This window comes from Nyctereutes procyonoides, unplaced genomic scaffold, assembly GCF_905146905.1.
Source record: "Nyctereutes procyonoides isolate TBG_1078 unplaced genomic scaffold, NYPRO_anot_genome, whole genome shotgun sequence".
NCBI classification, from domain to species: Eukaryota; Metazoa; Chordata; class Mammalia; order Carnivora; family Canidae; genus Nyctereutes; species Nyctereutes procyonoides.
The window spans coordinates 11957561-11982381 of NW_026575130.1; the positions used below are offsets into that span (position 1 = coordinate 11957561).

General features: G+C 33.5%; 2 protein-coding genes across 5 annotated transcripts in view; one reads left to right on the top strand and one right to left on the bottom strand.

Annotated features, from left to right (window-relative positions):
• The window catches only part of INTS12 (integrator complex subunit 12), a 38124-nt gene that overhangs the window by 9706 nt on the left and 3597 nt on the right, over positions 1-24821 (top strand). For 3 of the 4 annotated variants that reach the window (XM_055342363.1, XM_055342366.1, XM_055342365.1), the window contains 5 exons: positions 3594-3746; positions 5683-5870; positions 7329-7488; positions 12973-13119; positions 16586-17273. In XM_055342363.1, the coding sequence (XP_055198338.1) occupies positions 3594-3746; positions 5683-5870; positions 7329-7488; positions 12973-13119; positions 16586-17170 (1233 nt within the window). In that variant the 3' untranslated portion in view covers positions 17171-17273. Of the gene's footprint in view, positions 1-3593; positions 3747-5682; positions 5871-7328; positions 7489-12972; positions 13120-16585; positions 17274-24821 lie in introns of those variants that run through there. The other variant, XM_055342364.1, reaches the window with a different exon arrangement.
• ARHGEF38 (Rho guanine nucleotide exchange factor 38) overlaps positions 24131-24821 on the bottom strand; it is a 121518-nt gene continuing 120827 nt past the window's right edge. The window contains exon 14 of the mRNA XM_055342357.1: positions 24131-24316. Within this exon, the coding sequence (XP_055198332.1) occupies positions 24131-24316 (186 nt within the window). The remainder of the gene's footprint in view (positions 24317-24821) is intronic.

A 24821-nucleotide genomic window follows, 5' to 3' on the forward strand; every position in this document is an offset into this window, starting at 1 on the left:
TTTGTGGGCAAAAATCATGAAGTGAAAGGACAGGGATTTTGCAATGAAGTGGATTGGATATGGGTAGGGTAATTTAAGGGAAAAGGGATGTGTGGATAAATTGTGAGAACTATGTGGCTTCAATTTTGATAGTAACAAAGCTTTATGTGAAAAGAATATACATTTTGGTACTCTATGCTGACAAATTGAATTTAAATAAAATTAAAAAAATTTCTCTAAAAAAAAAAAGAAGAAACATTTTGCACCCAAACCTGTTTTAAATCCCAGCTTGCCTCTTATTAGTTGTGTGGTAGTAGATGCTATATCCTGAACATTTATTGTGTTTCAGGTACTTTTCTGCATGGTGTATGTGTATAATTAATTTTAACTGTGATAATGATTCTTTAAGATAGTATTATTTATTTTTAAAAATAAGGAAACTGATGGGTGTCTGAGTGGTTCAGTCATTTAAGTGTCTGACTTTGGCTCAGGTCATGATCTCAGGGTCCTGGGATCGAGCCCCACGTAGGGTTCCCTGCTCAGTAGAGAATCTGCTTGTCACTCCGCCCTTACCCCTGTTCATGCTCTCTCTCTCTCTCTCTCTCAATAAATAAATAAAATCTTTAAATCTGAGGTGCATAGTAACTTTTTTTCAGCCAGTCCCTATTTTCTGTATTAGTAGAATGGGGATAATTGTGAAAATTAACAGAACATAAAGTATGTAAGTCACTTAGTATAGTATCTCCCTGGTACTCCCAGTGCCCAAGTAAACAGTGGTATTTTGCCCCCAGTCTCCTTTCAACACAAGCTCTTGTATTCTCAAGCCTTTTTACTGTCTTTTGAATAGTAGAGCCAATGTGTCATTATTTCTTCTACCATCCTCATTCTGGTAGGTTCAATGAGTTCCAACTCACCAAATTATACAACTCCACACAATACACTAGTAAGTTCATTCTGCTCTGGATATTGATACTATCTCAACAAGAAAAAATTATTATTACTAAAGAAACAATACTGTATTTTGAGATTCTAAAACAGAAGGAAGTTCATCTGTTAAAGTACACGAGAAGTTTGATTAAAAAGCTTCCTGTCCTTAGATTTCTAACTGGAGTTACTTTTGATCAACTTAAGAGAAAATACTCTGTTAGGTACTTAAAAGGTATAGATTCATTTAATTGTAGCCTTTAGCTGTCCCATTTCTATCTCTAGAATAAAAATCACTTGGAGGCAGTGGTATGCTTACAAATATTAACAACTCACTCTCCAAATAAAGTTTCAACATAAAAATTGGTTGATATTTTCATTCGCATCATTGAATAAGTTGAATCTGAATGAACTGAGAGCCACCTGTGTGGCTTAGTCAGTTAAGCATTGATCAAAGTCAACTCTTGATCTCAGCTCAGGTCTTGATCTCAGGATTGTGAGTTCAAGCCTCGAGTTGGGCTCTAGAAAGAAAGAAGAAAAGAAAAAGAAAGAAAGAAAGAAAAAAGAAAGAGAGAGAGAGAGAAAGAAAAGAAAGAAAGAAAGAATAAAGAAAAGGAAGGAAGGAGAAAGAGAAAGAGAAGAAAAGAAAAGAAAAGAAAAAGAAAAAGAAATAATGAACTTAGAACTTAACTCATCCATCAAGACTTGTAACTCTTTTGCTGAGTTCGATAATAGTTTTCAAATCCTGCAAGATTGTTTTTATTTTTTTATGTTATAGACATGATACACTTTTAAGTTTAATCTACATTACCAACATTTTTTCCATCATTTTCCCACGTCTACACAAGTGGTCACCAAACTTTCTGTAAAGAATCAAATAGTAAATGTTTCAGGTTCTGTGGGCTGATAGTCTCTTTTAGGACAATGTGATTTTGCCATGGTAGCATGAAATTGCCATAGGCAATACATGAATAAATGAGTATTGCTGTGTTCTAATGTAATTTTATAAAAACCAGGCAGTAGGCCAGATTTGGCCTCTAGGCCTCAGTTTTCCAGTACTTGGTCTAGACAATCAGCACAGTAAATCAAGTATAGCTACCAATGAGTCTATAACCCCATTCTTTTTTTTTTTAATAAATTTATTTTTTATTGGTGTTCAGTTTACCAACATACAGAATAACACCCAGTGCTCATCCCGTCTAGTGCCCCCCTCAGTGCCCATCACCCATTCACTCCCACCCCCCGCCCTCCTCCCCTTCCACCACCCCTAGTTCGTTTCCCAGAGTTAGCAGTCTTTATGTTCTGTCTCCCTTTCTGATATTTCCCACACATTTCTTCTCCCTTTATAACCCCATTCTTTTTCCCCCTCTCCATTTCTTCTTCCTCAGAGATTACCACTGTTCTGAAGCTAATGTATATCATTCCTGTATTTTTATACATTTATGTGTTATTACAGAAAAGCAGACTGCTCTCAGATGTTCTGATTTATTTAGAATGGGAGGAAATGCCCTCTTTTGCAGGGTGATTCCAAGGACCTATCATATACATAAACTTTTTATACTATTAGCAGTAGATAGCAAGTATAAATATCAACAAAGTGGTAAAATAAGAACAAGGGTGAAAAGACAAGCCAGAGACTGAAAATATTTGTAAATCTAGTGTCTGATAAAGGATTTATATCCGGAACCTATGAAGAACATTTTAGGGTCAGAAAAAAACAAACAACTCTATTTTTTTAAAAGTTTTAATGAGCATTTTACCAAAGAAGATATATATGTATGGCAGATAAGCACTTTAAAACCTGTTCAACATCATTAGATGTTAGGAAATTGGAAGTTCACAGTGATATACCACTATATACCAAATAGAATGTCTAAAATTAAAAAGATTAGCCATTACCAATGTTGATGAGGATGCAGAGGAACTGGGATTCTCATATACTCCTGGTGGAAATGTAAAATGGTACCACTTTGAAAAATGGTTTGGGAGTTCCTTAAAAAGTTAAACATATACCTACCATATGATTCAGCCATTTTGCTCCTAGACATTAATTCTAGAGAAATGAAAGTGAATGTCCAAAATTTGTGCCTGAATGGTCATAATAGCTTTATTTGTAATAGCCCCAAACTATAAACAAATATCCACCAATAAATATCCAATAGATAATAAACAAATGGTATGTCCATCCAGTAGAATATTATTCAGTAATATAAGGAATGAACTGTTGATATACTCAATAACCTGAGTCACTAGACTAAGTTAAAGAAGTTAGAAAAAGAGTACATACCATATGATTCTGTTCATATAAATTTCTAGGAAATGTAAACTAATTTATGGTTACAGAAAGCAGGTTAGTGGTTGCCTGAGGATGGAGGGAGACAGTTTCTCTAGGATGTATACCTCTAAGAGTAATTATAGCAAGCCACAGGGAACTTTGGGGGATGGTGGTTATATTCATTATATAGGTTGTAGTGATAGTTTCATGTGAAAATTACCAGTTTTACACTTTAAAGATACAGTTTGTATATCAGGTGTTTCTCAATAAATCTTTTAAAGAAATGGATGTTACATTGGTCAAAACATATCTTAATTTTTACCTGAAAATTATTTACATTTATGATCCGCTTTTTACAGTTTGTTAAAACATTTAATTACAGACATCCTTTTTTTTTTTTTTTTCCATATTTTAGGATGTGGAGCCACCCAAAATTTCAAGCACAAAAGCTATTTCTGTTAAGCAAGAGCCCAAAACGTCATCCAGTCTTCCTTCTGGTAATAATAATGGCAAGGCCCTCACAACTGAAAAAGTAAAGAAAGAAGCTGAAAAGAGACCAGCTGAAAAAGTAAGAATTAATTTAATCTGACTTTAAAAGGAATTAATCACTTGTGCTTATAGACAGGAACATTGTTTCTTTCTGTGCTCATTTCTTTTGCATAATAGTAGGTAAAGTACATAATAACTATTCAGTAAATATATTTTGATAATTATAGATGTTATTTTTTTGAAAAGTGAGTAAAATTTAGAAACATTATTTAACCATTTACTGAAGTCATTTCAATACACATTTGAGCTCTAGGGGATGTGCTAATTTCAAGCATTAACTTTAATCAATAACTTAAATATTCTAGATGAAATAGTTATTGAGAAAATAGACAGGAGAAAATAAAGATGTAAAGTGACTAAACATGAAATTTGTTATAGGATGGTGTGTACCTTAACAGAGATACAGATAATTCTTGGATTGCCTATTTTGAATGATTTTTGCACATAGTTAGTTATTAAGATTTTAGCACTTAGTAAAAAATACATTAAAAATTTTGATATTGCTTGCCTTAAGATGGAATATATTAGTCTCATATGCTTTCATACTTTTTCTTAATATTGGTTATTCATAAATCATATAGTATTATTTTCTGTGCTTTTAAGTTTATATAAATGGTATCATACAGGTACACATGTATATCTTTTGGCAACTTTTTCACCTCAGGAAATGTGCTTTTGAAATTCACCTGTGCTGATCTATGAAGATATGAGTCTTTCAGCTACCATATAATAGTTGTTTAATGAATAAATCAGTTTATCCATTCCCCTACTGATGAGCAATTAGGTTATTTCTCCTTTTTTTCTATTACAATGGAGCTTCAGTAAGCTGCTTTCAAGGTAAATTCTTTGAGCACATGATTTCTATAGAATGTATACCTATAAAAAGATGTAATAGGATAGTAACATTTTCAGTATTACTAGACATTGCCAAATTGCTATCCAAAGTGCATATACTAAATTTATACACTGCCAATAAAGTATAAGAATTGCAAATTCTCCATGTCTTATCAGACTTTTTCATTGTTGCCAATCTGACAGGTATGTCTGTAACATTTATATCTTAAAGAGAGGAGCCAGAATTTGCTTTGAAGCAAATAGGGCAGTGTGGATGACGGTAGATGGTTTGTTATTTACTTCTTTTCAATATATTTCAAATATGAGTAGTTTAAGATTTTATATATTTAGGGATCCCTGGGTGGCGCAGCGGTTTGGCGCCTGCCTTTGGCCCAGGGCGCGATCCTGGAGACCCAGGATCGAATCCCACATCAGGCTCCCAGTGCATGGAGCCTGCTTCTCCCTCTGCCTGTGTCTCTGCCTCTCTCTCTCTCTGTGACTATCATAAAAAAAAAAAAAAAAAAAAAGATTTTATATATTTATAATGAGTAAGAGAGAGACAGAGACAGAGAACCAGGAGGGAGGGAGGGCAGAAAGACAAGCACACTCCCCACTAGCAGGGAGCTCGACGTGGGACTCAATCCCAGGACCCCAGGATCATGACCTGAGCCAAAGGCAGATAGTTTAACCGACCGAGCCACCCAGGCACTCCCAATATCAGTAGTTTATAATTTAAAATATTTAAAATAAAAAAAAGTAGACTTATGATAGCTTTATTAGCGCTGGGGCTTCTCATTTCAAAGCATATGATGAAGGGGGGAAAAGGCCATATAAGTGCATTGAACTTCAAGAATTCTTTAATGGATAAAAGAATACAAAGACAAATACAGATACATACTAAACTGTTTTGATTTTTTTTATTTCTACCTTGCTAGTTTCTTATAATGTATTGATTATGAATTTACTATAAACCTTCTGCAGATCTTTGGTGTTTATGACTGTCCCTATGTCAAAATATCTAGCAAGTGGACTTGGTCATCATACTTTGTCTATTTTATCCATCTCTCCATGACTTAAGGTTTATTCTAACATGTTACTTTCTGATTGTGTGCTTTTAATAGATGAAATCAGATATCACAGAAGGAGTTGATATTCCAAAGAAACCTAGATTGGAGAAACCAGAGACAAGGTCTTCTCCCATTACCGTCCAAACTAGCAAGGATTTAGCTATGGCTGACCTTTCCAGTTTTGAGGAGACTAGTGCTGATGATTTTGCCATGGAGATGGGATTGGCCTGTGTTGTTTGTAGGTAAGTTGTACCTTTCTGTGGAAAGATTCGTTTGTTTTTGTAAAGAGCAAACAAGAGGGAAAAAATCAGATCAATTGTTGGGTGTTTATATTTTGTTTTTATAATTTGGAGGTGGGTAGGAAATAAGTAGATTATTCTCTATAAGATGCTTACATAGCAATTTAGCATCTTGAAAATTGTCAAATATTTTTCCTCACTGTGGCATCTTTATTGTGTCATAGTAACAGTTCCTGCATTCTTGGGTTCTAGGGAAAGCAATTATTGCTTTATTTAACGAAGAAGAGTCTGTTCAACAGATTTAATTCTGTTCTTTTTAAGAAGTCTGTGTTGCTTTTTTCTTTGAATTGTTGATAGTACTTATAAAATAGGCAGTTGCATGTTTTCTAAACACTCAACATCTTTTCCTACAAGTAATGGAAAAGAAATTAATGGATTGTGTGGGTTATTCTGGGCATTGTTTTAAAACATGGATATGTAATTACAAAAACATGGATAATTTTTTTCATTAGAAGATGAATTGCAAAAATCAGAAAAGCTGAATTTTAAACTGCTTGATGCCAGAGGCTATATTTTTAATTGTTAATGGCTTGTACTGCCTGGCACAACCAAAAGGATTACCATCTTTGTTGCTGTTTTGTCATGAAAATGTTACAGTCAAGTGCATTGGGACTGAGTAAATAACTATAAGCTTTTATGAACCATACAGAGAATGAGCTAATGTACTTCTGAATCATTCGTTACAGCTTCATTGTTTACACATATATTTATTTCAACCTTTATCTACCATGAAGTTTGTATTTTTTAAATAAATGAATGGTAAGATAATAATGGAGAGAGAACTAGTAACTTTAACCCCCCCATTTGGAGACTTATGACAGTCTAAGGCTGTGGTAAATGCTTTTTTGTGGTGTTAGAATTTATGTTTTCTTGATATACATATTGCTACATTCTATTCACTTGATAACACATGTATTTATTGAACACCCATACCTGCAAGGTAATATGCCAAACACTGTAGATAATTAGGTCCTATTTCTATTTTCATATGTAAGTCAATTTAAATATATAGGCAGCTTATTTTTAATGAACTTATATATTAATGAAGAAGACAGAACAACATGTAGATAACAAATATAAAGGAATTTAATAGAAAGATAGAGAAATTTTTATGAGACTGTTGGAGTAATAGCCAAAGTCTGCTCCCTTCTGGGAGAAAGAAAAAAATTACAATGAGAAATGGCTAGGAGAATATAGCCAAATTCAGTTACTAGCGTACCTTACTTTGATGCTTGAGCATGGAATGCTTGTGTAAGCTACATGGTAGAGTTTGTTATTTTGCTCTTTGGTTGTCTGGGGTTTTAATCCTCTTTTACCTATCACACTTACCAAAACAACCATAGAATAGTTTTAAATTGTTATATTCAAATAAGTACAATGTTTGATGGTATATTTCCTCAGGCAAATGACAGTGGCATCTGGTAATCAATTAGTGGAGTGTCAGGAGTGCCATAATCTCTACCACCAAGATTGCCATAAGCCCCAGGTGACAGACAAGGAAGTGAATGACCCTCGTCTTGTGTGGTATTGTGCCCGATGTACCAGACAAATGAAAAGAATGGTAGGAATCATTTTTTTTTCTCTATTTTAAATGGCCTATGTCATTTTTTTGTTGATGGGTGCTTTTCAAAATAAAAATTTGAACATTTAAACTATTGAAAGAAATAATGTATACTGATGATTTAAATGTTTGTATGTATAGTGTACATGTATGATTTATATATCTATGCCTGAAGACTAGACCATGTTGTATCCATTTTTCTCTGTTCAGCTTTTAGCTTACTGTAACATAAACAGGATTAGAAACCCACAAGATACAAATACTCCTTGCTAGATGTCACTGTATTTATAAACATTTAGAAATACTATAAGATACTAGGAAATGGTGAGATACAAAGCCCTCGTTTTTGGTGAGTCTGGTAAGGACACATTAAAAATGTCTATCCCTGAATGGGCTTAAACCCTCAAATTCACAAAACTATGTACAGCAGCATTATTTGTATATGCGTCTCTATCTTTCCATCTGTGTTTCTTTATTCCTCATTCTGTCTTCATTGTCCTCGAGTGACCATTTATCTCATTTTCCAATGTACTTTCTCTTTTTTACGGCTTGCTAATCGAACTGCCTTTTACATTATACTGAAATGTGTTTTCACTTTTATCGGATACTTTTGTAACTGTTATTCATTTAAAAAGCAGATAAATGAACTTCATCATTTTCCTTTAAAGAAATAAAGAAGTTGTTATTTACTTTAATGACTTCTCCTTTCCTTCATCCCCAGCCTTGATTAGGGTCTCTTGATAGAAGAGTTTTCACTTAACTAAATAAATTTCTACATAGACTTTTCTGGCCAAATACATCTTTTTAAAGTCAGAAGTACTTACTTAAAACTAAAAATTCAAGGTACCTATTTTACTTGTCAATAAGTTAAATCAGAAATAGGAAATGTTTCTATTACCATGAAAAGTTGTAAAATTTCAATAATATGTATATTTTCAGTTGTGACAGGGAATTTCTGTGACAAGGTATAATTTTTCTGGCTCACTCTGATTTTTATTTATTTTATTGTTTATGCTAGTCTCTCAGGACCTCAACCAAATGATTATGGGTGAGCAATATAGTGCGTTCTAGGGCATTGACAGAAGTGGTCACTAAGAATTGATAATAGTAAAAACAAGTGATTTGTGAGAGTAATCTTTCTTTAGTGTATCTTCAAAGATTTTTTTAATGTTATTTTATTGTAAGTCTCAGTAAAGTAACCATTGTTCTCTTCAAAGTGTATTCTCCTCCATTTTTTGTGACAGTTTATACCAAATCTATATTTATGGTTCTAGCCCTCTTTATGGAATGAACTTTGGCAGCTGACCAGATATCCTACTGTAACTTTAAAAATAAATTATTTTTCTTCTCCATTCAATTTTTCCCCCAGTTGCCTAAACTAGATACATTATTTTTGATGCATCTCTTAATTCCATATCCCTTTGTTTACCAAATTTGCTAGTTATACCTCTTAGACAATTCTTAAATCCGTTCATTTTGCCCTTATTACCCCATTCCACTTCTTGTCTATTGCTTGGGTGGCTTAGTCAGTTAAACATCTGACTCTTGATCTTAGCTCAGGTCTTGATTTCACAGTGGTGAGTTCGAGCCCTGCATTGGGCTCCAAAAAATTACAAAAAATAAAGTCTCCTTGCTTCCTTTGAATCCACTTTCAATTAAAACAATTAGAATTATTCCTCTAAAATTTTTGTCTAATTTTATCTGGTTAAATATGCCCAATGGTTCTCAGTTACTTTTTTAATGAGGTTATACTCATTAGGGCGAATATATGGACCTTCTCTCTTTGACCCAAGTGTGTCTTTGTATTCATCTGTCTCACCACTTCACCATATACACCCATACACTTTGGCCATGCCAGACTAAGTGTATAATTTCCTGAATATGGGGTGAACTTTCCTGTTTTCATATCTCTTGCTTCTCAGCTTTTCTTCATCTGGGATATCCTTTATTCTTTATCTGCTTTACAAATTCCGTGTGTAATTCATTTATCAGTAAGACCATGTCTAATTTATTGGCATAGCACCAGAGAAGAGCTCAGGAATGGACACATCCTACTTTCTGTTCTGTGCTTAAGGTATGTAAATGAAGGAAATGTGGGTTAGTACCAGAAATAGTCAGTAAGTTCAATCTGTATGTCCAGGAGTCAAAGTACTGAATGGAGAGCCATGACTAATGTTAAAACATGAGTAGAATTCACTAAGAGTAGACTCAGAGAAATAACAAAAGTTATTATCTGAAGTGAGCCTGATGATCAGGATCCAGTAAACACAAAATTTAATGAGAGAAAGGAATTTGGAAATAGTGCGGAAGCTAAATTTAGTCATTCTACCTATAATTGCTTTCAGTGCAGTTCTGACATATGTGTTGGTTATTGCTTCAAGGTATCTCAGAGATACTATAAATAGCATCTTATATCCCCATTCTCTTCACATTAATTTTTCCAACTAGGGCAGGTTCCTCAGTACACATTATTATGGGAAGACCTAGTTAAGAATGTTGTGATAGTGTGTGACAGGCTCCAAGATCATTCTTCAGTTCTGTAATGTTCTCTTTACCAGGTAATGGGTTTTGCCTCAGCACTAAGTCAGAGACTCATGACTTACTGCAGTGGTTTTCAATCTAAGCTAATAACACACCTACTCAGCAGCATTTAGAAATATGTGGTATTTTTTATTGCTTTTATATTGGCAATTATTGCCTTGAGTGGGAAATTTCATACATTCTGCAATGTATGAAGCAGTAAGCCAGTGAAAAATTATAGTACCTTTGTTGAGCAGCACCAAGTCAATGATAATATCCTCATTCCCGAAACTAGTATTATCAGCAAAGGACTAAGGCTTCTGGGTATTTTGTACTCAACTCATAAGATAGCTGGGTGATGTAGAAAAAGTGGAAAATGATCCAAACATGATCTAGGCAAAGGCCCTTTGTGGGAGTAGTTGGAGTCTTCATCTGCTAACACCAGAATAAGTTAGGTCAGTCTTCAGAGTCTAACGTCTGGAATAGTAGATGTGGGTTGAAGGAAGTGTAAGATTGAAAGCCATGGTTATGGAACCATGAATTTCTGATTTACTGAGGGCTGCATTCTCATAACATGGTTTTGCAATAAAGGATAAGATGGCCCTCTTTTCCTGCTGGTAAGAGTTATTTTACCACAGGTAGTCTTCTAGCATACCTAATTATATTCTTGACCTGAATGTTGTTTTATAAGTGATGTTTGAAAGTACCTATACTTTCATATGCAAGACATGTAATATAAAAAATGGGATTAATTGAAACATAAAGGCCAAAATTATATAGTAGAGCAAACTGTAGCACAAGATTATGCAAGAAAGTTCAGGCAAAAAGACTGCATTGAAATTACCAGAAATGGGAACAGATTATTAATAAATTTCCTAATAGGAGCACCTGGGTGGCTTAGTGGTAGAGTGTCTAGATGCCTTTGGCTCAGATTGTGATCCCAGGATTGTGGGATCAAGTTCTGCTTCAGGCTCCCCATGGGGAGTCTGCTTCTCCCTCTGCCTATGCTACCTCTCTCTGTGTGTCTTGCATGAATAAAAAATAAAATATAAATAAATAAACAAACAAATAAATAAATAAAATTCCTGATATAGTTCTGCATGGTTATATGAAGATTGTCAAAGATGTGGACTGGCTGGGAGCATCTTTCCCCATCTAGTATGCATGGGGTTCTTCCAGATTCAGTTTTCTTATCCTATATAAATGATGATGAATAAATAAAAACTATTACTGTCAGCACTCAACATGTGCCAGACATTATACTAGACACATATGTAATCATAATGCATCCTCATAACCCACCTTAAAAGCAGGTAGTCTGGGATCCCTGGGTGGCGCAGTGGATTGGCGCCTGCCTTTGGCCCAGGGCGCGATCCTGGAGACCCGGGATCGAATCCCACATCAGGCTCCCGGTGCATGGAGCCTGCTTCTCCCTCTGCCTATGTCTCTGCCTCTCTCCCTCTCTCTGTGACTATCATAAATAAATAAATAAATAAATAAATAAATAAATAAAAAAAAGCAGGTAGTCTTATCCCTATTTTGCAGACAAAGAGAATGAAGATTTTAGAGATTTACATATTTTTCTGTGGTAACATAGCTAGGGAAGTAGTTGAGCTGGGTTTTAATCCTATATCTATTTGACTCTAAAAACTGCTTTTAAACACTACACTATACTGTTTATATAGTTATGATTATTTAGCTGGAAAACATTAAATAATAAACTGAAAAATGATTAGAGTTCAGAAGAGAATTTAATAAATTACCAAGTTATAAAGAAAAAATCAATTATTGGTCAAAATAAAACCTAAAATGCTTATAAAAGAAGTATAGATACAGAAGTCTCTTTGATAACATAGAAAATTATATTTGTGGACTTTTTCAAAGGGTTTAGTATGCCTCTTCTGCAGTGTGGGAAAACCTCAAAAAGATACATCATTTATCACTAATAGTTTTTTATCTACATTCTGTATTTGAAATAATATAAATGATCTGAACCACCTCTTTAACTCACCCTCTGTTAGAGGTTTGTGTCTGAACATCAAGAATAAAACTCCTCTGAGTCTTTGACCAACCATAATAAATAAATGTACTTCATTACAAATGAAGCTAACAGGGGATCCCTGGGTGGCGCAGTGGTTTAGCGCCGGTCTTTGGCCCAGGGCGCGATCCTGGAGACCCGGGATCGAATCCCACATCAGGCTCCCGGTGCATGGAGCCTGCTTCTCCCTCTGCCCGTGTCTCTGCCTCTCTCTCTCTCTCTCTGTGACTGTCATAAATAAATTTAAAAAAAAATTAAAAAAAAAAAAACAAATGAAGCTAACTGGTTACAAATAATTTGTGATTTTCCTTTTTTAAAGAAACGATTTGATTTGTCTTGTTAAAATGATATTTAATCAACCTAATCTGCATTATTTCTAAAAGCTTAATATTACCTTTACTGTTTAGAAATGAATAAAATCTGTAAAACCATTTGTAGGATGATGATATAAATAATTTGTCCAAGAATCTATATTTTCAGTATCACCACAATATTTTTTAAATGTTCAACTGTAGGGGCACCTGGCTGGCTCAGTCAGTTGGGCCTCTGCCTTTGGCTTAGGTCATGATTCCGGAGTTCTGGGATGAAGTACCACAATCAGGTTTCCTGCTGGGCAGGGAATCTGCTTCTCCCTCCATCCTCCCCGCTCTGGTGCGCGCTCTCTCTCTCTCTCTCTCTCTCTTTCTCTCTCTCTTATTTATTTATTTATTTATTTATTTATTTATTTAATAAATTTATTTTTCGTTGGTGTTCAATTTGCCAACATATAGAAGAAAACCCAGTGCTCATCTCTCTCTCAAATAAATAAAATCTTTTTTAAAAAAATGTTCAACTGTATTTCAATTCAGTGAAGAGTCCTGTGACAGATTTTTTTTTTTTTTGTGCATTCAATTAAGATTTTGTATCTAATCCACTGATTTTTACAGGCTCAGAAAACTCAGAAACCACCACAGAAACCAGCACCCACAGTTGTTTCTGTAGCTCCAGCTGTCAAAGATCCATTGGTTAAGAAACCAGAAACTAAACTCAAACAAGAGACAACTTTTCTAGCATTTAAGAGAACAGAGGTCAAGGTACAGTACATTTCATTTTTATCTAAGATTGGATTTTAAATTTAGTTGACTAAAAAATACTTGAAAAAAAATATTGATGAGGAACTTTATATACTAAATGGCCATATGTTGGGAAAAGACTGCATTACTATTACCAGTAGTTAGAAAGGGAGCATTTCTATAATTATTTAATATCTAACTCTGCTATTTCTCTTTTTATCACAATTAGGAAAGATCATCTATAAGCATTCCAAAGTTGTATTCTTTATCATTTCCATGTAGTCAGACACTTACCTCCAATCAGGAATTTTCTTTCAATTCTAAATACCTCTGCCCTCAGTAGCAGCAGTTTTGCTCTTCACATTACTTGTGTTGATTGGCCTTGCAGCATTTTTTCTGTTTATTGGCTATTGAAGAAGTTTTCTTCATCTTATTTTTTTTCCTTTATTATCATGAACTTTCATGGTACCTATCTTTTATACTAAGGGAGCATATTATCTATTGAAAGCGTCACCTTTCTCGTTCTTAGGTTTATATCTTTGAAATCACACTATATAATATCTGGTGGCATTTTGGTATATGGAATAAAATATTTTTGTAAACTAATTTTATAACAAAAACAATATTTTTACTGAACTACACGTTCCAGTTTTAAGCAGAGTACTAAAGATTTTAGAAAATATTAGCCCCAATTTCTCAAAAGTCGATCCCAGAAAATTCTAGGTATTACCCTGTCCTACTGACCATAAGTAGCAAAGTTCAAGAACCTTGGTGTGATGATAAAGAATATGAATGTAAAGGGATGCCTGAGTGGCTCAGTTGGTTAAGCATCCAACTCTTGATTTCAGTTCAGGTCATGATCTCAGGGTCATAGGAATGAGCCTTGCATTGGGCTGTGTGCTCAGTGGGGAGTCTGATCTAGAGTCTTACTCTCCTTCTCCCTCTGCCACTCCCCTTGCTCTCTCTCTCTCTCTCTCAAATAAAAAAAAATATATAAATATAAAGTACTTTGGGAAGGATACTGATAATTTTATTTGCAGATCATTTTTAAACTTACTTTGCCAGGGAAGTTAATATCTAAAGGATATCTGCATTTGCCATGTAAAAACTTAGCAAATTGGAATAGAAGGAAGAATAATTTATTGAAAGTAATTAGAGTTGCTGTATTTTATACTTAAATCACTTTTAGATAGATTTTTATACCAACTTGTTACTACTAAAGTATAATTTTAAGAAATCCAACATGAAATCATTTTGTGGAAAATAAGGTCTTGGCTGTCATGTTTATTTTGATTTAGAAGTCTTGGTGTTTTTATGATGAAAGTGAATATATTTTTAGTATGGAAAAATTTGTTTCCTTTCACATATTAAAAAACAAATGGAAAAAATAATAAAAAAAAACAAATGGCTTTCTAACTAGGATAATGGGCAAGAAAATATTAATAGATAAAAATTGAAAAATAGCTGAGAAATTTATTATCTATGCTGAAATGCTAAAAAATTTCTTGGTTTCCATTGTTTGTGTTATTTTACTTTTTCGTGCCCTGATAAGCCATCTGTCATTCTGTTGAAAGGCAATACAAGTAACTGCAAGCCATTAAACTAAAATGCTGTACATACAAAATCTGCTTTCTGTTTGTACTTCATAAGTGTTGGTCTTTTTAATTACTTCAGATGGATATTCTTCTGTGAAGTTTGTTGAAAGATCATTTAGCCATATGGCAGACAGTTTTATGTTTAATAGAAAAGGAAAAAAATTAGATCTTTCATAAAAAGAAAATTAAAAGTTTACTATACTTGTATCCTTTTGCTTCCTTTACTAACTTTTTCTCATTACCTGTGTATGTTCCTCCAGGAATTTAAAATTTATGTGTGGCTTATCTTCTCTGGATAACCTTATGAGATAGTTACTGTAAAAAAAAAATCCTAGTTTTTAGAGTATGTAAACTAAAACCTGGACTTCCTCTTATAAATATCTCAGCACTTTATCATGATTACTTTTCACATTGGTTAAAAATGTTTACATGCAGGGGTGCCTGGGTGGCTCAGTCAATTAAGTGGCCAACTCTTGATTTCATCTCAGGTCATGATCTCAGGATCCTGGGATTAAGCCCCGTGTCAGGCTCCATCCTCAGCAAGGAGTCTGCAGGTGTTTACATGCAGATAATATTGAAGGCTACTTTGTAAGAATTAGCAATGTTTTTATCGACTCCCGAGTTCAGGTCTGAAGTACAACTGCATGTATTTTAGGCATGGTAATTGCCATATTTCTGAGTAAAATACTATTCGTAAAACTTAATATTTTACCAATATGTAAATTTAACACTTCTGTGAATCTTAAGAATATAAAGGTAGAAAGAGTGCTAGTGAGAAGTTCAGTTTAAAATTAACTTGAAAAAAAAAGTTTTGCCTGATGAAGTTTAAAAAAAAAATTATCCTCATGTGAATAAGAGCAGTACTTATTTATATAATGACATTGGTATCATTGTTAGCTTTTGACTGGCCAAGGAGTTAATTTGAGAAACTAAGGTGTTATATCTTTAAGAAATTCATCTGGGAATAAGACAGGCCTGCTTAAAATGTCACTGTGTAGCTTATGAGGCAGTTAATAAAATCCTTTATACAGAAGCAGGGATCTCTTGTATGGTTGTTTCAATGGAAACATGAACAAATTGTGAAAATAAGGTTATGAAACCTTTTCAATACATCACCAGAGCTGTACAGTTCCAAATAGTTAACATTACACTATATATACATACATACAAACACAGAGACACACACACAGATTTCCATATATATTTTGCAATGCAGGAGTTATTTGCTCAAAATTGGAGTTGGAACATTTTTTTAAAAAAATGAATTCAGAATCTGACACATTCACTCAGTAAGTAATTATCAAATGATAATTTATCTCATCTATTTATCTCAGATGTTTTCTAAATGACCTGGGCACAAACATTTTTGTCCATTAAGAGTGGATTCTATTTTTGAAATAATTCACAAGCCAGTTGGAGCAATGTGTAAAGAATAGGGTACTTTACTGAAATAGATAATACCTTTTTTTGGTGAAAAACAAGTTAAAGCATTAAATCTGATTTTCTGATGAGCTTATAAGTGAATTTAAAGCAATTCCCAAAAAGGAATTTCATATATTTCTTTTTTGGAATCATTAGAATAAGAAAGTGACATCCAAAGTGCTTTGGAAATGGTACGGTCTATTAGCTATGGATAAATGTTATTGTTTGTGTTGTTTCAGATCAGTTTCATAAGAACTTAATTTTGGTGGTGTGATTTAAATTTCCCCAAGTCATTACTTTTGTAACATAAAATAAATGTAATGTAAAGTCCAACAATTAACTGTTATTTATTTATATATATTTATATATATAAATTTATTTGTATAATTAAACATCATATATTTATAAAGATATAATTGTTAATTACATTTCACTTTTAAGCAGTATTTATCTTATTTTTTTTTTTTTAGACGTCCACGGCTATTTCAGGAAATTCTTCTAGTACCAGTGTTTCCTCTTCAGTAACTAGTGGCCTAACTGGATGGGCAGCTTTTGCAGCTAAAACTTCCTCTGCTGGTCCATCAACAGCAAAATTGAGTTCAGCAACCCAAAACAACAGTGGGAAACCTGCTACCTCATCAACTAACCAGAAGCCTGTGGGTTTGACTGGTCTGGCAACATCATCTAAAGGTGGAATAGGTTCCAAAATAGGTGCTAGTAATAGCACTGCACCAGCTGTACCATTGAAACCACCTCCACCTCTAACTTTGGGCAAAACTGGCCTGAGTCGTTCTGTTAGTTGTGACAATGTTAGCAAAGTAGGTCTTCCGAGTCCAAGTAGTTTAGTTCCGGGAAACACCAGCCAACTCAGTGGGAATGGAAATAGTGGGACATCAGGACCTAGTGGAAGTACCACTAGCAAAACCACTTCAGAATTAAGCAGCTCTCTCTCAGCATGCCCTAAAGGTCCAACTTCACAAGAATCACAGCTCAATGCCATGAAACGATTACAGATGGTCAAGAAGAAAGCTGCCCAGAAGAAACTCAAGAAGTAATGTGGCCAAGTAGGTTTTTATATCACATTACCCTAAGATCTTATTATTAAGACATAAACTGTAATATACTATAACTTAATAAAAATCTTCACAATGAGAAAAAAATCACAATGAAATTTCTATTATTTCTTACCTTAAAATGCTAAATGTTTTAAAGCAAAATTTGGATATCTACTTTAAGTCTGTTTAACATTTTTATTTTAACAGTTTCCATAGTGTGTGAAAACAATAATTTGATTAATTTTTGATGAGAACTTCTGGAATCCCAAGACACTGGTAGCATACATGAATTTTATAAAAAAGAAATAGTGCATCTACTAGCAAAGTCCCAAGAATTACTCCTGCTGAATAAAGTGCCTTACAAAGTGGCAGGAATGACCCAATGTAGTTTTATGCTTTCCCCCCAATATTCCAGATATTCAGTGTTAGTCCCTGGCCTCATATTGATTGATCCTCCCTCTCCCCTCAAATATTTCATCTCCCTATTTTCAAAATTAATTTTAAATAATTTATTTCTCACATTTCTGTATTTTTACCTTTCTTATCACTTCATAACAGTTATTTAGGGGTCTATCTCTTCCAATAGATTGCAAACTCCCATAATGCAGTACTTTTCTCCCGTTACCTACTGTTCCTCACATTGCCAGTCTAACATACAAACATAGTATGTTCCTAAAAATGTTAAGTTTTTACTTATCCTGGTTATACACATTCCTGAGAATTCTTGAGCAAAATACCCATTCCAAGAATTTTTGTGGATGTATAATTTCTGACTTGTTTACATACTGATAGCTTCTTCCTGTATCATAAAAAAAAGGCTGCTTTATTTTTACTGCCCAAAAGTGTTATAGTATTTTAATTTTAGTTGACTTTGTCTAAAAAAGCTCCTATATCATGATTAAATCTTGAAATTGTTTTGAAATATGTCTGTTATGTTTATGTTTATGTTGAATCATAAAATCTGAGGGGTCTGAGTTGTAACCTTTTTGGTAAATTAACAAATTATTCTACCACTGTTTTACATATAGTCTCTGACAGAAGAAATGAGGCTTTCTGGACCAGAGAAACAGTTTAGCACTACAGTAAAAAAAAAAAAAAAAAAAAAAACAGCCATTTTGTACCTCATGAATACCTCATTTCATCCAGAAACTAGAAGTTCAGAAAATTCCTACATTCGTTAGACAATGAACAGCCTTATTGCTTCAACTTTGATGTGTGCTACTGAATCTTTATAAACCTCTAATCTCAAGCCCTTTCCCTTAATAAATTTTTCTAACATCTTCTAAAATAAATTGAGAAATAAAAGATTTCTGTGAAGATAAAGCTGTTTAAATAAACTTGGTCTTTTTCTAAGGAAAGATACTATTTTAAACCACCCTTAAATAATGACACTAAATTATTCATAGTAAAATAGAATTCTGGATTGAGATAATCCCATTGTTTGCATGTGGAGTAAACATCTATTTACATGTTTAAAATCTACCTACAAATGTTTGTGTGATGAGAAACAAAGGTTTTAAACATCATTTAGCATGAACCTCAAATCTTCTTTAGGCTCAAAGAACCAAAAACAACCCATAAAATCATCATTATTTTTTATGATAGTTTTATAGTTGAGGGCCAGTTTGGACTAAGCTGGACAAAATGATCTGATACAAACTCAGCTCAAGAACTAACAGTTCATGTGACCTCAGTACCTCTGAGATACTAACACAGTAATGCACAGTTTGCACATTAACACTTGAAGTGAAAAATTTTATCCCATCACAGAACATATGTGCTGGATAGAGTTGAAAGAGAAGGAACTTTTAATTTCTGCAGTATTTCAGAGAGGAAGTTAGATGACTTTTTAGGAAGTTGTGTTTCATTGAGCTTGGCTCTTTGTATAGATTATATGTGTGTATAAATATATATTTGGAACCTGTATATATGTAAGTATGCATATATCTAGAGTAATGTATATAATGCAGTTTGGTATTTTATACAGGTACTTTTATATTAGAGTTTGTCTTCAGGTAGATCTTAGATCTTGATCTTTCCATACTTAAGTGAACTATAAAGCTTTTTAACTGAACATGTATGAAAGTAGACAGCTTTATATTAATAGTACTTATCATTTAATTTATTTTATTATACATAGTTGTTTTTTTTCCCCCTGCACTAGAATTTAAGTTGTATGAGGACAAGCATCTTGTTTGACCTGCACGTGATTGTATTCCCACTGCAGCCCTTCTCAATAAATATTTATTATGCCAATGACTGGAAGATAAGTAGGTGAACCATGGTAGACTTTTAGGATTGTAAACTCAAATCCTATTCTAGTAGAAATTTGATCAATAGCACTTTTTACATATTGTGCTTTCTGGTGGATTTTAGTGGCTTCAACAAAAACCAAACAAAAGCAAAACTAAATGACCACTGACTTAAAGTCAGAAGATCTGTTTTTTTTTTTTTTTAAAGATTATTTATTTATTCATGATAGACATAGAGGGAGAAGCAGGCTCCATGCAGGGAGCCTGACGCGGGACTCAATCCCAGGACTCCAGGATCGCACCCTAGGCTGAAGGCAGGCGCTAAACCACTGAGCCACCCAGGGATTCCCCAGAAGATCTGATTTTGAATCCCAGTCTCTGTGTATGAGCTGTATCATCTTTGGTTTCCTCCTCTATAAAACATAGATGATAATTGAGATAAAACAGAAGACATCTAATATTCTAAGGTTAGGTTTCTGATTCTGATGCTTAACAAGGATGTGGTAGTACTGATTATTAGTAACTGGGATTATAAATTATATTGTGATCATAGGATATATAGGAGATACATTTATAAAAATAAATTTATATTAATGCAATAATTATAAAAATTATATAAGCAATTAGAAAAAGCCATAAATACATTTACGTACCATTGTATAGTTTTCTTTTAAAGTAGGATAAACTTTATTAAGAATATACTCCCTAGATTTTTGAACAAGAACATCTAATTCCAGTATATGCTAAAGTATGATTTGTATTCCTGAAAAACTGAAGCAAATCTTGCCTGTAGACTTAACTGGAATTCTAGTAGTCCTGGAGTGAAGATGCATTATATTAGATTATTTTGTAGATCACAGATAATTTAATGGCTGAGTTTTTATATATATTATTTAGTGCATATAGGAGGGAAGTAACAAAAAATTATACTTTAAAAATAGTAACATTCTATAAATTGGAGTATTTCCCCAGATAATGTAAAATCTAGTGTCCTCCCAGTCAGTGAAATCTAATTACTTCTTCATCAACTGTAATGTAGATTTATATGTCTAATTTGGCTTGAATATTGTGAGGGCTAGATGTATTCAGTATTGAGCAGTACGTTTAGTACCTTAAGAAGCCATAGTTATAGCAAATAGGATTTCATTAAAGTAGTTTTCTTGCCATCTTCAAATATAAAGATTTCATCTCTATTCATATGGCTCTGAGAAGGTTTTGCAATAGACAAAAATCTAAGAAGCTATGGGAAAAGTGAAGAGTTTCAATTTCATGTTTCAGTAATAACTAATTTTTGTAAATCATATGAATTATTCATCACAAATAGTGACAGGCACTTAATAGCCATCTCTAAAAGTCCAAATTATATTTCAGGCAAAATATGGACTATATCAGCACTTAAAGTATTTCATGCAATGCTACATACTTATGATTAACATTGTGCATTATTTTTCTTCTGCATAGCTCAATGTTCATAGAATTATTTTATACTAATGAAAACTCAAGGTATTTTTCTTTTTCAAGAAAAGACTATGTAATTATTTATTAGGGAGCATGAGCAGAGGGAGGGGCAGAGAGAGAGAGAGAAAGAGAAACAGGCTCCTCACTGAGCAGGGAGCCTGATCCCAGAGTCCTGGGATCATGACCTGAGCTGAAGACAAGCTTAACTCACTGAGCCACCCAAGTGCTCCAAAGAGGATATTTTTCTAAAATACAAGGAATGTTCAGTTAGTAGCTTTGTGACTTTTTCACATGATTCAAGTACACATGGTTAATTTTGTATTACTGATTTTTTTATAATTTCCAAACATTGTGCATAATATTACTTTAGAGCATAGATATTTAAAAATAAATACTATATAACATGTATACATACACTTGTTTATTTGTTTTACAAAGAAAAACAGCCACAAAAATTTCTCCTTCATTCTTGGTAAAAATACCTATTTCAGAGAATTCTATATTGTGAATAACATTTAAATTTTTAAATACAAAGAAATTATTAATGCCAATGATGTCACCAATAGTTTCATCTTTTTAAACTTCTTAAAGACTTACATACACCATAACTATCTGTGGATTTTATTTCCCTTAGGCCCAACAAAATAATGTCTGACCTCAAAAATATAACAACAACATATGAGGAAAAGGAAGGGATTGTATGATGTTAAAAAAATAAAGCCAGAGTGGCATATGAAATGTAGGTGAATTTTTAAAATAGCAACAAAAAAACACAGTTTTATAGTAATATATGTTCTTCACAATAGGGATGGACTGCAGTAGGTGGCTTCATTACAACACCTGCTCAGCAGTTAACTGCAGCTAGGATTTTAGTGGTGTGGTTTCTAAAAAGGTCAGCCAGGAAGCATCAAGCCTAGGACCACACAAGTAGACAAAGCTTCTCATATACATCTAGTCACTTATTTCAGCCAGAGAAGTAGATATGTGCTACTTACATAATTTTTCATTTTGAGGGAAGCATAATATATATATTGTTATATATTAAATATATACTTTTATTTTTTTTTTTTAAATTTTTATTTTATTTATGATAGTCACAGAGAGAGAGAGAGAGAGAGGCAGAGACACAGGCAGAAGGAGAAGCAGGCTCCATGCACCGGGAGCCCGACATGGGATTCGATCCCGGGTCTCCAGGATCGCGCCCCGGGCCAAAGGCAGGCGCCAAACCGCTGCGCCACCCAGGGATCCCAAATATATACTTTTATATACCAAAAATGTAACTATATATATATATATACACATATGTATATGTGTGTGTGTATATATACATATATATAATTTCCCCACTAGTTTGGTTATTGAGTATATTCATAGTTACCAGAAGTAGCAAGTTTGGATTTCCTTTTTCTTTAGGCAAACTGGAATTTACTTATTTTTAACCATTGGGTACAAAGCACTATTTAAGACATAAAAAGTCCCTGTATATCCAAAAAAGAGAATCTTCTTTTGGTATCCAAACTCAAAATGAGAAAATGTTATGCAAAAACAACTTAACATTAAAACCTTATAAAAAAAAAACCTTATAAAATCACCTTTAGATTAAGTATTTCAGGAACAAAATTTTAAAATGCAAATTTTTCTGTCATGTAGATGTCTTATGAATTTCTAGGGTTGTACATGTCATATACATGCATTAAACAGCCCTCTGAAAAGCACCACTTCATTTTGTTGTTTATATTCCCTAGTAATATATGTAACTATATACTATAGAGATGAAATCTTTCAAAGTAACAATCAAATCTTAAAATCTAATGTCCTATTAGCACATTCTATTTGAACACTGAAAGTCCACCTTATTTTGGTTTTTAAAGAAAACGACTAAGTCAAATAATCTTTTTGCTGTTCTAAAGAAGCATCTACCAGTCAATTAAAATGTCTTGACAAGATATGCCTGAAATCTTAGCAGACAGTTTTGAGCTATTTCCAAATTAAAGTTCAGTGTCCCAGGACATTGTGTTTCAGCAAATGTTATCCTTAATGCCTGCCTTGTTTGAGTACAAATCAGCAACCAAAAATATTTACATCTTGGCTCAGAACATGGAACACACATTCCCCATTCATCATCCAAATGATTGAGCGATCCAAAAATACCTCTTCATTTAAGTAACATTAGTGATCATGTAGGATTGTTTTTAAACAATTATGCTTTAAAAAATGTTTAAACAGCAAAAAATAAAAATAATAAACCTAGATACTTCATTTTCTCTAGACTAACATCATAAAAAGTTCTTATAGCCCTTGATTTTGAAGAACTCAATATTTAAATATGGACCTGAGAGAAAAATGGTCCATATCAATGTCCATTATTTGTATCACTAGGTGCTTTGCTATAGCGAATGTATACACTTCTGGAAGGTTAGTACAGCATAGTGGTTAAGAGTATGGACCCCAGAATCAGACTTAGGTTTGAGTCCAGGCCTACCACTTAACTAGCAGTGTGACTTGGGATAAATTACTTCACCTCTCTGGTGAACAGTTTTGTCATAATGTTGTGAGCATCAAAAAAGTTACCCTATTTAAACATTTAGAACAATTTCTGGCATGTAGTATGCATTCAGTAAATGTTAGATGTTATAATGTTATTCCGGTTTTTTTTTAATTCAAAACTTACATTAAAGAGATGTACCACATCAAAGATTTTCTAGTTGACTATTAATTCCTATTCTTATGTGTATTTAGTATACTCCCTGGTTTATGCATATATGTATATAATCTATCATATAGTATACATATATACATATAAACCATATAATGAATAGGATTATATGTATATAAGTATATATGTGCACATATGCAAAAGAAAATAAGAGAAATAGAAAAAATATTTGAGGCAAATACATAATAAATTGAAAAAATCTTATTCTTAAGTCCAACCTTTCATGTTAATAACACATTTATCCTTTCAAAGATCTCCACTTTTAAGTAGTTGATAGTTGGAGCTTGAGCAGTTTGTTTTTTGAGCTTGAGGTGTTTGTTTTGCTGCTTCTTTAGGTGTTTCCTTCAACATGTTCTTCAAAATACACTTTGAAATAATCTTTTTAGGAACCACAGTCTTCCTTAAAACTTGATACAGGATCAGTTCATGTAGTTTGGAGGTTTCTTGACTTCTAGACCAAGATTTTGTAATGTAAGTTTTATGAGGTAGTCAATCAATAACTTGCCAGAAAACAAACGTCAGGGGCCCCTTTTCTTAAGCATAAGTCATCTTCCCAAGGTAGTTAGCTGGCACATAACCTTTCTGCCCCTGAGCTTCAGCTAACCACCACTCTTTATTACCACTTAGGTCACAAAATCTAAGTATGTGGACTCTTTGGTATTCCTGAAGGCTGAGTTCATGGTCACTTCGTGCTTGAAAGGCATGAACTGCATAGAAAATCTAGACAAAAAAGAAAATGACATTATTGGAAGCAGAACCTAAATATTTAGACAAATATAATAAAGATATCCAAGCTTTTAGAAAGAAGGCTAAGTTTTTCTTATTTTTTCAACATCACATTCCCCAGTTCCTTCTGCTGGATTTATTTTGCTAAACCATGACCCAGATGAGAATATAGTTCAACATGCATTCTTACTGTTCTCTGAGGAAGAGTCTAAACTGTCCATGCTCGAAGGCAATCTGGCAGGGATTTTTCTGTGTGTTGTTTTGTTTTGTTTTTAAGATGCTATTTTATTAGAGAACAAGCAGGGGGAGCTGCAGAGGGAGATGGAGAAGCCGACTGCCCACTGAGCAGGGAGCCCGACGCAGGACTCAGTCTCAGGGCCCTGGGATCATGGCCTGAGCCCAAAGGTAGATGCTTAACTAATTGAGCCACCCAGGCACCCAGTTTGGCAGTTTCTGTTAAAAGATTTTTTTTTTTTTTAAGTAGGCTCCACACCCAATG